The sequence below is a fragment of the Acomys russatus genome, chromosome 1, assembly GCF_903995435.1.
Source record: "Acomys russatus chromosome 1, mAcoRus1.1, whole genome shotgun sequence".
In the NCBI taxonomy this organism is placed as follows: Eukaryota; Metazoa; Chordata; class Mammalia; order Rodentia; family Muridae; genus Acomys; species Acomys russatus.
The window spans coordinates 94,926,644-94,939,464 of record NC_067137.1 but is presented as its reverse complement, the minus strand read 5'-3'; the positions used below and the strand labels follow the sequence as shown (position 1 = coordinate 94,939,464).

Here is a 12,821-nt window from a genome sequence, read left to right as displayed (position 1 = left end):
GAGTATCCGGGTGACTCTGTTGCTCTCACTCATTCCGGATCTGACAAGGCTTAGTTTGACTTCAGCCTGCCACTTCACTGCTCAGAGCCCAGGGTTGCTGGGTAAGCTGTTCAGTGGGCCTCCATCATCATCAGTTGGTGTTGTGTTTGCCACAGGGTCTTGCTGTGTGGCTCTGGCTGTCCTGGAACTCATTATGTAGACCAGACTGGCCTCTAACTCCCAGAGACACATCATGAGTGCTGGTATTAAATATGCACACCTCCACATCCTATAGTTATTACTTATTATTCTGCCCCAACAGAAATTTTCTTCTCAGAGGCTCACTTTTTTTGTTTGTTTTGTTTTTTTCCGAGACAGGGTTTCTCTGTGTAGCCTTGGTTGGTCTGGACTCTCTTTGTAGACCAGGCTGGCCTCGAACTCACAGAGATCCGTCTGCCTCTGCCTCCCAAGTGCTGGGATTAAAGGCATGTGCCACCACACCCGACCAGAGGTTCACTTTTTAAAGCTTCTCAAAGTGAGCTCCCAATGATATGGCTTGGGAGCTAGTTGGAAATGCAGAATTTTGCGGGGAGTGATGACACACCTACAATCCTAGCACTCAGGGAGGCAGAGGCAGGTAGATCTCAGTGAATTTGAGGCCAGCCTGGTTTACAAAGTGAGTCAAAAAACCAAAAATCAAAAATGAAAAAGAAAGAAAGAAAAGGGAAATGCAAAATCTCTGTCCTGTTCCAGATTGGCTGAATTGAAATTTGTACTTTTTCAAGCTCCCTCGGTGATTCCTTTGCATATTCAAGTTTGAAAAGCATAGCTCCAATTGTTTTCTATTGTTTTCTTCTTCTCTTTGATTTCAGGAGTCTGCCCCAGAGGTTCCATCACCCTGGCTTCCTGAATCCCCGAGGTGGCCGATTTTCACTCTTTTGAGTGTGAGGAAGACCATCCAGCACATTCGGCCACACCTCCGCCTGCTCACTGGCAGGGAGGGCTCTCAAAGGCCCCGGGGCTCCTTCCTGGAGCTCTGCACAAGTACCCGGAGGGGCTGGTGATGGATCCACGCCCTGGCTTGCTTTCTCCTCAGTCCCAGACCTGCTCCCACCTGGCAGAAACCTGCCTGGAACAGGAGAGAAGCCCACCCACAGCAGAGCTGAGCAGAGACGCCTCCTTTCCCCGTAGTCCGCGGCCGAGCTCCAGCCTCACTGAGGTCGACTGGTTTGGGGATGAGCACATCCAGGCAAAGAGGGCCAGAGTAGAGACCATTGTCCGAGGCATGTGTCTCTCTCCTGGTTCCCTGGTGTTAGGCAGAGCCAGGGAGAGCTCAGGCTGTCCAGAAAAGGCCCGGGAGCGGAAGAGAAAGCAGAGCCTTCCCATGCACCAAGGTCCCCTGAAATCTAGTCCTGCCTGGGATCGAGGGCCCAAAAAGGGGGGTGCCCGGGTGAAAGAACAGCTTCATCTACTGAAGCAACAGCTAAGACATCTTCAGGAGCATGTCCTACAGGCCACTGAGGCCCGAGCACCAGCGCAGGGCCCAGGAGGTGAACAAAGAAATCTCCTGGGAGCAAAGGCAAGGAACAGCTGCCCGTCTAGCCCCAGGACCATGGAGAACAAACCCCACTGGAGTTCTAGCAAGGACCTCTGTGGAGCAGCAGTAAAGACCAGAACCACTGAGGTTCAACAGCAGTCAGAGGAGCCCACGCTCGGTCCTTCGGGACCACGGGTTTTGATGGAGACTCTGAGGAAAGAACTGAACAGGGCCGTGTCCCAGGCTGTGGACTCAGTATTACAACAGGTGCTACTGGATCCACCAGACCACCTCACACAGCAGGGCCAAAGCTGTCAAGGGCTAGCATCAGAGGGCAGAAACCAGGCTTCGCTAACAGGGAGAAGTGCCTATAAGGATCCACTTGCTCTTGCCACCCTTCCCAGAAGGGTCCCGCCACAAGCTGGGGTTCCCTTGGGCAATTCAACACTGGTGAGGCCTCGAGATTCTCCTATGTGTCCTGCCTCTCCTGTCCCTAAACCTTATCACAGTTCCCTATCAAATTGTCCCGTAACAGCTGTGCCTTCCCACATCTGGGAAAATCAGATTCTTAGCCAGCTTCTGGGTCGTGGGCCCAATCACCATTGGGATGGCAGCCCTCTACGGGACTCATCTTCCCAAAGTCATACCTCCCCAGAGTCTGTCCAGCAACCTTGGGGGCTGAGCCAGCAGCAGCTCCCCATACCACTCACCCCAGTCCACCTGGAAAGCCGGCCTCTCCTGCCCTCTGTGAAGATGGAGCACAGCATGCTGCAGGGCATGGCTGACACACTTACTTTCTCTTCCATTCACATATCCTTTACTGGTCATTGATTTGTCATGGTCACCACCCAGAGAAACAGGAAAACCAGTATGTGAGGAAGAAGTGGGGACAAATATCTATGTTATACAGGAAATATCTTTAATTTTAATTTCCCAGTGTCTTTTGGGGGTAGGGATAGGGTCTTACTCTTTAGACTAGATTGGCCTGGAACTCACTTTGTACTCCAGTCTTGACTCTTGACCGTGCTCCTGCTACGGCCTCCAACATGATGGGATTGTAAACATGAACTACCATGCCTGGCTTCTGGCCTTTCTTCCTCATGCCTCAAAGCGTATTAATTTCATAACCAAGAGGAAACACGTTCTAGGATTGAAGTATCATAGGAAGATTCATTTACTTTATGACCCATCAAATTCTGCTATAAATGAGTTGTTTCTTTGGGTCCGAAATGGTTTTGTTTGCTTGCTTTTAAATTCAAATGGGCTTCCAAAAATTAAAGAAATGTCCCCATGGAAGGAAGAACTCAGTATATAATTGGGCTACCAGCTGTCCATTTTCCCAGGCAGAGAGGGTGTAAGGAATGACCTCATCTGAGGTTTGGCCTCCCCAACCTCATAGCCCTAAACACAGAAGGTTAGCATAGTCCAAATAGTCATGATGAATACACAAGGATCAAAAAACTAAGGGGTGAAGGGGTAGATTCCCTCAGAGAATTGATTCCCCAAAAGCAGCTGGAAGGGTGAGAAGCCTTCAGGTTAAGAGAAAGCTTTCATCTAGGTGGTGGTGGTAGCAGCAGTGATGCACACTTTTAACCCCAGCACTTGGGAGGCAGAGACAGGCAGATCTCTGAGTTCCAGGCCAGCCTGGTCCACAGAGTGAGCTCCAGGACAGCTGGGGCTGCATGGAGAAAACCCTGTCTGGAAAAACAAAAAATAAGGGGGGAGAGAGAGAGAGACAGACAGACAGACAGAGACAGAGAGACACAGAGATACAGAGAGGCAAACACCCAGAGACAGAGAGAGACAAAGATGAAACCCTTCCCATCCCATGGGGAAGCCCAAGCCATTCAAGTTGGCCTGTAGCAATCTAGATCTTACTTTATTATATTCTTAATCAGTCATTAGGCAAAGCCCCCTGCCTTTCTGTTTGTTTGTTTTTCAAGACAGTAGCTCTGGCTGTAGACCAGGCTGGCATTGAACTCACAGCGATCTGCCTGCTTCTGCCTCCCAAGTGCTAGAATTACAGGTTCTCTCTCTCTCTCTCTCTCTCTCTCTCTCTCTCTCTCTCTCTCTCTCTCTCTCTCTGTTGTTGTTGTTTTTCCGAGACAGGGTTTTTTTTTTGTACAGCCTTGGCTGTCCTGAACTCACTTTGTAGACTAGGTTGGTCTCAAACTCACAGCGAGCCACTTGCCTATGCCTCCTGAGTGCTGGGATTAAAGGCGTGCACCACCACACCCGGCTCCAACTCTCTCTCTCTTAAATAGTGTTCCTCATAATGATCTCAGCATACTGATTTTTTTTGTTCAGTTTTTGTTTGCTTTTTGAGACAAGGTTTCTCTGTGTAGCCTTGGCTGTCCTGGACTCACTTTGTAGACCAGGCTAGTCTCAAACTCACAGACATTCACCTGCCTCTGCCTCCGAGAGTGCTGGAATCACAGGTGTGAGGCAAGGCTCTGGCTCTGTTGTTCTTTTTTGAGACAGGATTTCTCTTTGTAGCCCTTGCTGTCTTGGAACTCTATAGACCAAGCTGGCCTGGACCTCAGAGATCCACTTGCTTTTGCCTCCTGTCCAGAGTGTTGAGATTAAGGGCATGCACCACCACCACCACCCAGCTGGAAGTTGTTAAATTAGCAGGGAGGGGCAGGAAATGTAGCTTGGTTACTTTCTTACCTGTGGAACGTCCCAGAGCCTTTACAAGTGAGAAGTGAAGTTTCAACAGAAGAATATAGGGAGCCCAAACCCTAAGGGCTAAGAACCTTCCAACCAGCATCTTGTAGTGTATCTGAAAGCAAATGTAGAATGTTGCTTTCCTTAGCAAGTGGGGCGGGGGGCGGGGGGGGGGAGCATTTCAGTGTCCCTGTAGGGGCTGCCTGCAGATTCATGTGGCTGAAGCTCTAAACTCAGGTGTGAATAATCCTGTCTGCCTGGCAGCTGCAAGGCTCTAAACCCAGAGGGTCAGTGCCAGTCCTTGTTTCTTAAGGACTATGAGTGCCCCCTGCTGGTCTATAGTAGTAAAAACACCCCCAAAGCTCAGGCTTCCCTGGAAGGCTGTGAAACCTAAAAAGCAATGCCAAGAAAAAAAATTTTCTCCAACACTCCCTTTGTGGGCAAAAAGAAAATCCTTTCTACACACTAGGCTTGGGGTAATGCTACCTGTCTGGGCCTTTCATAAGATACCACTGACTTAGACTCCCTATTTCAAGACCTTCCTTAAGAAGACTCATTGTGGGGGACTAGGCAAATGGCTCTGTGGGCAAGAGTTCACTCCTCAAGCACGAGGGCCTAAGTTGGAACCTCCAGCATCCATGTAAAAAGCCAGGCACAGGTGCACATGCCTGTAAACCCATGGCAGAGAGAGGTGGAGGCTGTTTGAGACCTTGCTGGCCAGCTAGGCTAGCTGAAATGGTGAGCTTCTGATGTAATGAGAGAGCTTCAACCCCCACAATTTGCTAACACTTGTAGGTACCTGTATATGCTTGTCCCTGCTTTGTGAAGAGGACGAACTTCAGGTCTAGGGGCCTATCCTAAGAGAGCCCTAGGCCGGGCCTGATTCCATGTCCCCTGTCAGAGTACAGTGGATGCACTTTGCAATGATCAGAGGCTCCCAGGGACCATCTTAACCAGCTTTCCCTCCAACTATTCCCTCTCCCGGCTAGCTGTAGTATGCAAGGTTGCTTTCTATGGGCCATGAAAGCCACACAAAGCATCCCTAGAAGGCAGGCAGGGTAATGAAGATGGCAGTGTTTATGGAGGGCTTTCTCTGTGGCAGGTGGATCACATAAACATGTCTGCCATCCCGCTGCACTACACTCTAAAAGCTCCAAGAGCAATTCAGATCTTTTCAGTGGTACAACTAATTGCATGCTATTCGCTTTCTCAACCCCTGCTGCCACATTAGCCCTTTATAAAGTAACTGAAATTCTGAACTCAGAACTCCATTTGGCTCAGTGTCTCAGATAAGGGCTATGGTTGAGGATCAGGAATCTGAGAGACAGGGGCAAACTAACTTGTGACTTGTCCAAGGTCACAAAACAGGCAAATGAGGATGCAGGATTCAAACCCAGGATCTGATGGCCAAGCATAAGGTTTTTTGTTGTTGTTGTTTTCAAGACGGGGTTTCTCTTTGTGTAGCCTTAGCTGTCCTGAACTCATTCTGTAGAGCAGGCTGGCCTTGAACTCACAGAGATCCACCTGTCTCTGCCTCCCTAGTGCTTGCTGGGATTAAAGGGCCCAAGCACAAGTTTTAACCACTATACCACATTTTAGAAAGGAGCCCCAGAGAAGTAGCATGACTTGCCCCAGCTCACACAGCTAATAGGTGGTCAAATCAGTACCCTAACTTAAATTTTTGAGTTCCCAAATCTATATTTTCACAGTTCTTTATGGACCAATGGGGAAAGGGACAGGGTCTTCTACACAGCAGCCTAGTCACCTGGCCCACCTGGCCCACATTCAGGGGGATTTTTCTTACTGGGATCACTGTCCTACAGCTACAATGAATGGATGTGGTACCCAAGGTTACTCTGTGGAATGCTCCTTAGCAGACACCCCTGCTGACTCTAGACATTCATGTGCACTAGGGGGCAGCACCACGGAACCCCTGCAAATCTCTCTTCAGGAAGAGGGGTGCTTGAAGGATAACTTTTTTTTTTTTTTTTTTTTTTTTGAGACAAGGTTACTCTATATAGCCTTGGTTGTCTTGGACTCACTTTGTAGACCAGGCTGGCCTCAAACTCATAGCAATCCACCTGCCGCTGCCTCCCAGAGTGCTGGGGTTACAGATGTGCACCACCACGCCCAGCTTTCTTCTTTTTCTTTTTTCTTTCTTCCTTTTCTTTCTCTTCCTCCTCCTCCTTCTTCTTCTTCTTCTTTTTCATTTTTTTGAGACAGGATAACTTCCTATATCTATTTGACTTAATGTTGGCTATCCACTCACTCCTTTAGTGTGCAATTATTGAATGCCTGCTGTGTTCCTGGCACTGGGAAGGGTATGGGGAGCACGGAGATGCAATCAAGCCCTTGCCCTCAGGGAGATCACAGTCTACAGGCTAAGTGGGGGAGATGACACCTGTAGTAAAAGCTGCAGTGAGACTAATGTCATAATAGATGTTTGTATAAGGAGCCTGACTGAGCAAGGCCTAACTCTGGAAGGAAAGATAGGTACCACAGCAGACCCAGCTTTGGAGCTGGTCTCCAAGTGGATTGTCTGTGGCCAAGCTTTCTTCTCCTAGCCCATTCTGGAAAAGCACTCAGGCCCCAGGAAGCTGCATCAGTGCCAGACAAGCCTAGGGATTTTCATACACTAAGATGCTTGAAAATTGTGCAACATAATATGTGAATGGCTTCCAATTTACCCGATCAGTTTCCAGAGAAAGAAAAATACAGGGGCCTGGAGAAATAACTCTGTGGTTAAGAGCATTGATTGCTCTTCCAGAGGTCCTGAGTTTAATTCCCAGCACCCACATCACAACCATTTACAATGGGATCCGATGTCCTCTTCTGGTGTGCAGATTTATGTGAAAACAGAGCACTCATATACATAAAAATATGTAAACAAATCTTTAAAAAAAGAAAAAGAAAACCACAGCAAATTCCCCATTCAGTCAAGGAAAAAAACACAAGGAACACGCAATCATTACTTGGGTAATCTGGTAAAATTATTTGATAAACTGGTTCATTATCTTTTTTTTTTTTTTTTTTTTTTTTTGAGATAGGGTCTCATGAATTCCAAGGCTGGATGACCTTGAACTTCGATCCTCCTGCCTCTGCCTCCCAATTACTGGGATTACAGGTGTGCCTCACCACAATTTAAAACTTAAAATATAACCTCATGATCTTATTGTCTTTATAACAAAATTGGCTTAGACTGGATCACTTGCCCCTTTATTACCTCGCCATTCAAGATCCTCTCATGTCTTGATATCCAGAATTGGCTTAGCTCTGCAGCTAGCTTGAGCACTCAGGCCTCCTCAGCACAATCTTCTTAGTAGTTGCAGTGGAAAGGCCCCACCCCAAGCCCTCTGCTTCCTGTCATAAAGGCTGCTTTCCTGGGCAGATGGGGAGTCTTATACAGTGTCACTTTGTAGGGCTGGTGCTTGCTATGTCTTGCAGAAAGTCTGGTGAGCTTTAGAAATGTTCCCCATGTTTGGGAAAGTGCTGACAGCACAGAAAGCAAGCTGATGTTTTGTTGGTCTTTTGCAAGCTGGTGGTTTTTGTTGTTGTTGGTGGTGGTTTGTTTGTTTTTGTTTTGTTTTGTTTTGTTTTCGGAGACAGGGTTTCTGTGTATCCCTGGCTGTCCTGGACTGGCTTTGTAGATCAGGCTGTCCTCGAACTCACAGCAATCCACCTGCCTCTGCCTCCCAAGTGCTGGGATTAAAGGCATGCGCCACCACGCCTGGCTACAAACTTGTGTTTTAAAAATGATCTTTTCGAGCCGGGCGTGGTGGCGCACACCTTTAATCCCAGCACTCGGGAGGCAGAGGCAGGCGGATCGCTGTGAGTTCGAGGCTAGCCTGGTCTACAAAGTGAGTCCAGGATGGTCAAGGCTACACAGAGAAACCCTGTCTCGAAAAAAAACCAAAAAAAAAAAAAAAATCTTTTCCTTGACACCAAAATACATCCAGGAAGGCCTGAGCCCCGGCCACTTGAAGAAGGCCAAACTAATGTTTTTCTTCACGAGGTACCCCAGCTCTAGCCTCCTGAAAGCTTATTTCTCAGATGTTCAGGTAAAGTCACACGTTGCGTTTCAGCCTCTATATAACTCCTCCATTGCTGTGTGTTTCATCCAGTGTGAGGCAAATCCTGGGTCTTCATGTGTCCTTCGGATTATTGATGGAACGGGTACAATCTCCTGTTCTGAGACAGCCTGAAAGAAAAAAAACCTCCTTCCACTAGGAAAGGGTAGGTTTCAGACTGTTTAGGCCTTTGGGCAGTGGATAATCCCAGAAGTACATGGGAAGCTAGGTAGGCCAGAAAAGAGATAGTAGTAAGTGAACTATTTGGTCCAGTAACTACTTTTTGGTGGGGATCTTATGAAAATGAATGGATGCAGCTAGAGGAGAGGGATGGTTCAGTGGTTAGGAGCACTTGCTGCTCCTGGTATGGACCTAGATTTGGTTTCCAGAACCCACAGGGTGGCTCACAACTGTCTCTAACTCCAGTCCAGGGGATCCAATGCCCTATTCTGGCCTCTACAGGCACTGCATGCATGTGGTGTAAACACATACAGGGAGGTTTACTTAGACACATACGTAAAACATCATGGCTATAGGCCCAGCCCAAATCTTTTATTTATTTAATTTATTAAAAAAAACAAACAAACAAAAAGAATGTGAGCTAGCTGGTGGTGGTGGGCTAAGGCCTCTATCCTAGCACTTGGAAGGCAGAGGCAGACCTGAGTTTGAGGCCAGCCTGGTCCACAGAGTAAGTTCCAGGACAACCAGGGTTATACAAAGAAACCCTGTCTTGAAAATCCAAAAGTGTAAAAAAATAAAAATAAATGTGTAAACAGTAAAGAAATACATACAATGTAAGAGGCTAGGGATGTAGCTTAGTGGTACAGCGCATGTCTAGTGTGTATAAAGACACAGGTTTGATCCCCACTCAAAATATTTATAAGACACCATCAAATTTACATCTAGACTACTGTGTCTCAAAACTGAGTGGAACTACACACAAATCAAGTATGACCACACCTGAATGTTGGAACCAAACCCCAAGTGTCCCAAAGGCAGGTTCTGAGGGCCACCACTCTGAGTTGTGAGGTAGGGGCTCCGGATGATTTGGACATACCTCAGCTGAGTCTTTGAGGTCTTTAAGTCATGCAGATCCCCATAGTAAACACTGATTTGGCTTTCCACTCATTCCGCAACTCTAGTTGTCATGAAACTGTTCCCTGCCCCACACACTTACCATCCCCCTTGGCCCTCCGGCTTCACCGGCCAACCCAAAGCCATGCTTAGATACAGGAACAAAAGCCTAGACGTCTAGTGCATAAAATCTATTTTCTAGTGAGCATTGGAGTTTTTATTCTAACTGATCAGGACTGGCCAGTTCCTGTGGCTTCTTTTTCTGGAGGAAAAATGGTTAGTGGTTGAGTTCAATTCGCACTAATCTCATGTTGAGGTGGAGATGGACAGTTGTGACTCTGAGCACCCTGTGGCAAATGTCTGACTCGATGAACCCTTTGTTCACACAGTTCAACCGCTGCGTCACCTCCCAGATGATCAAGTGGTTCAGCAACTTCCGTGAATTTTACTACATCCAAATTGAAAAGTATGCCCGGCAAGCACTTTCAGACGGTGTCACAAACCCCCAAATGCTGGTGGTTCTCCGCGACTCAGAGCTTTTTAGAGTTCTCAACACACACTATAACAAAGGAAATGACTTTGAGGTAAGCTGATGCACTGGGTCCCATGAGATCAGAGATAGATTTTCTCAGAATGGTTGGCACTCTAAAAACATCCCCTCTGGCCAATCTCTGTGTCACCAATAAAGATTACAGCCTCCAAATCTTTCTGCAGGCAACAGGTGGGTAGAGCAAATACAGCTAGCCTGATCACATCCTGGCATCCTGGCTTGCTAGTATTTTTACCATCCTAGACTTACTATTCTGTAATTATCAAGTTATAGCGACTGTTGGCTGTTTTACCTCAGTGCCAGGTGGCTCAGTACCAAATGCTGGCCTCTGTCGTAGCATCTACTAGACTTTTCGTTAGGTTTCCTGGCAACTTCTGTTCTTCCTAACATTTGGCTCTTGCATTTTCACCTGTTCAGTTCTTTTTTTTTTTTTTTTTTTTTTTTTTTTGGAGACAGGGTTTCTCTGTGTAGTATTGGCTGTCCTGGACTTGCTTTTGTAGACCAGGCTGACCTCGACCTCACAGAGACCCACCTGCCTCTGCCTTGAGTGCTGGGATTAAAGGCGTGCACCACCACACCCAGCGGCTCAGTTCTGTTTGTGTGATAAATTCAAATTCTTTCTGGATACAACAAAGCAGAAGAATTTCAAGCTCCTGGGGCCTCCTTGAAGGTGTATGGTGGTGCCTTAGAGCCTAAGTGTCACGTGGCACAGATAGGTTCTTAGGTGGCGTAACCAATTGGCTGCCATCTTCCTCTTCAGGTGTCCAGTGTGTCTGCTAACGGGGTACATTTCTTTCTTCCTGCTAGTCTCACTGTGGTTACATGTTGGCTCTGTTTCTTAACAATTAAACTTTATTATACAACCCAACTAGCTTACACAAGAAGGAAAAAAGGTTAAAGGGACAAAAGAGTGAACCTTTCCGTATCCATTCCACGGGACAGGTCCTTAGGTGTCTCTCTGGCCCTGGTGCTGGTCCAGCCTGTTCACTGCTCCACACGTGCTCAAACCCAGTCTGAACCTGTTGTTCTCTCCTCCCCACCTGTCTGAGTCACGTGGGAAGGGCGGTCCCCTTCTCCGTTGAGGGTCAATTAGAAAAACAATAGTCCAGGTGGGGTTCCCAGGTCTGCTTCCTGAATTTCAGGCCCAGGATGGCTCCACTCAGTCTGTCACAAGGTATTTATGGGGTGCCCCAAGGGTAAAAAAGCCCGCCAAGACTGCTTCCACCTGTGACAAAGCTTAATCTTTCCCACAGTCACAGGAGTTTATTGATTTCTCTAAGCGTGTAAAGGCTGCTGGCCTCCACAGGCAGAGCATGCTTGGAAATGGAAGCCTATCTCTGGGGAGGAAGGGGTTTAGAGCCAGTGTGAGGTGGCAGCACCGTTCTACCTTCCACATGGGGATGGTCATTTGGTAGGCAGTGGCAGCCATTCCCTCCCCACCCCAAGCTGCACCTGAAAGGCCTGAGGGACATGCCATCACCTATGGTACTGGTTTGAGTGAGGGTCCTGGGCCAGCCAGCCCCTTCAAGATGGCTTTGGAAGCAGAGATTTAAGTCCTTAGGATTCGAGCCCTAGAGGACAATGGGATGAGACACGGCAGTCATAAACTGCAATTCATGTCCAACTTAGTCACCAACTTAGTCCAAGTGGTGGAATCAGCAACTCAGGTTGCTGATTGGTCACTTAAGGTCTGTGCTTCACCAGAGCACAGGGTAGTCCTGGGCTGCAGAAGCTGGGGCAGCACAGGAGACATACTCTGAGGCAGCAGTGGCCAGTGAGTGGGCTCTCCATGGTGCCAGCACTTCCAGCCTCATTTCTTCCTATTCTTTGGTGTTGCAGGTCCCTGACTGCTTCTTGGAAATTGCCACCTTGACGTTACAGGAGTTCTTCAGGGCTGTCTCCACAGGGAAAGACTCGGATCCCTCCTGGAAGAAACCCATTTACAAAATTATTTCAAAACTGGACAGTGACATCCCAGAAATACTCAAATCCTCCAACTATCCCCAGGGACCGTTTCCAAGTTAAGATCAAACAAAATGAGATCAAGCACAAAGGCACGGGCTGTAATTCCAATACTTGGGAGGTAGAGGCAGGAGGATCAGGAATTTAAGGACAGTCTTGGCTACAAAGACAAAAGATCAAACAAAATGAGTGACAGGCCCAGGATGGCCCAAGATTTGTCATAAATGGAGGTTTAGCTGTAGTCACATCAAGAGGGGACAAGAGGACCTCCCTCCCATAGGTACAACTACCATTTTGAATACTTGTTTCCTTGTCCAGAATCATCAGAGACTTAACCTTAACCACAGTACATCAACTAAGCCTTGGCAAATGAACCCACGTCTAGAATCAGGAGGTTTAAAAGTCAAGACTATAAGCCGGGCAGAGGTGGTGTTCGCCTTCAATCCCAGAACTTGGGAAGCAGAGGCAGGCAGATCGCTGTGAGTTTGAGGCTAGCTTGGTCTACAAAGCGAGTCTAGGATAGTCAAGGCTACACAGAGAAACCCTGTCTCGAACCCACCCACCTCCTGCAAAATAATAAAAATAAATAAATAAAAGTCAAGGCCATCATCATTAGGTGCTGTGACACTGATCATTTCCTGGTATTCCCACAACTTTAAAAGGAGATTCAGAGCCAAGTGGTGGTGATGCACAGCTTTAATCCTTGGTGGATCTTTGTGAGTTTGAGGCCAGCCTGGTCTACAGAGCTGAGTTCCAGGACAGCCAGGGCTGCACAGAGAAACCATGTCTCAAATAACAAACAAACAAACAAGAAAAGTTGAACTGTGGGTACCTTACTGATCCTTACGCCAGGATACTGGACCAGTCAGGACTCTGGAGGAAGCAATGATGACTATGTGAACTGGACTCATGCTGCGACTCAGGATCTCAAACAGGAAGGAAGAAGCATGCCAACAGGGCATCCGAAAAGTGGCACTGCCATATG

General features: G+C 47.6%; 1 protein-coding gene across 1 annotated transcript; it reads left to right on the top strand.

Annotated features, from left to right (window-relative positions):
* The first annotated feature begins 1,038 nt into the window (after window positions 1–1,038).
* Prox2 (prospero homeobox 2) lies at window positions 1,039–11,899 on the top strand. Its single transcript, XM_051154199.1, has 4 exons — window positions 1,039–2,326; window positions 8,134–8,241; window positions 9,714–9,908; window positions 11,714–11,899. Exons 1-4 carry the CDS (start codon window positions 1,043–1,045, stop codon window positions 11,897–11,899), a joined length of 1,773 nt encoding a protein of 590 aa, XP_051010156.1. The 5' UTR covers window positions 1,039–1,042.
* The last annotated feature ends 922 nt before the right edge of the window (window positions 11,900–12,821 follow it).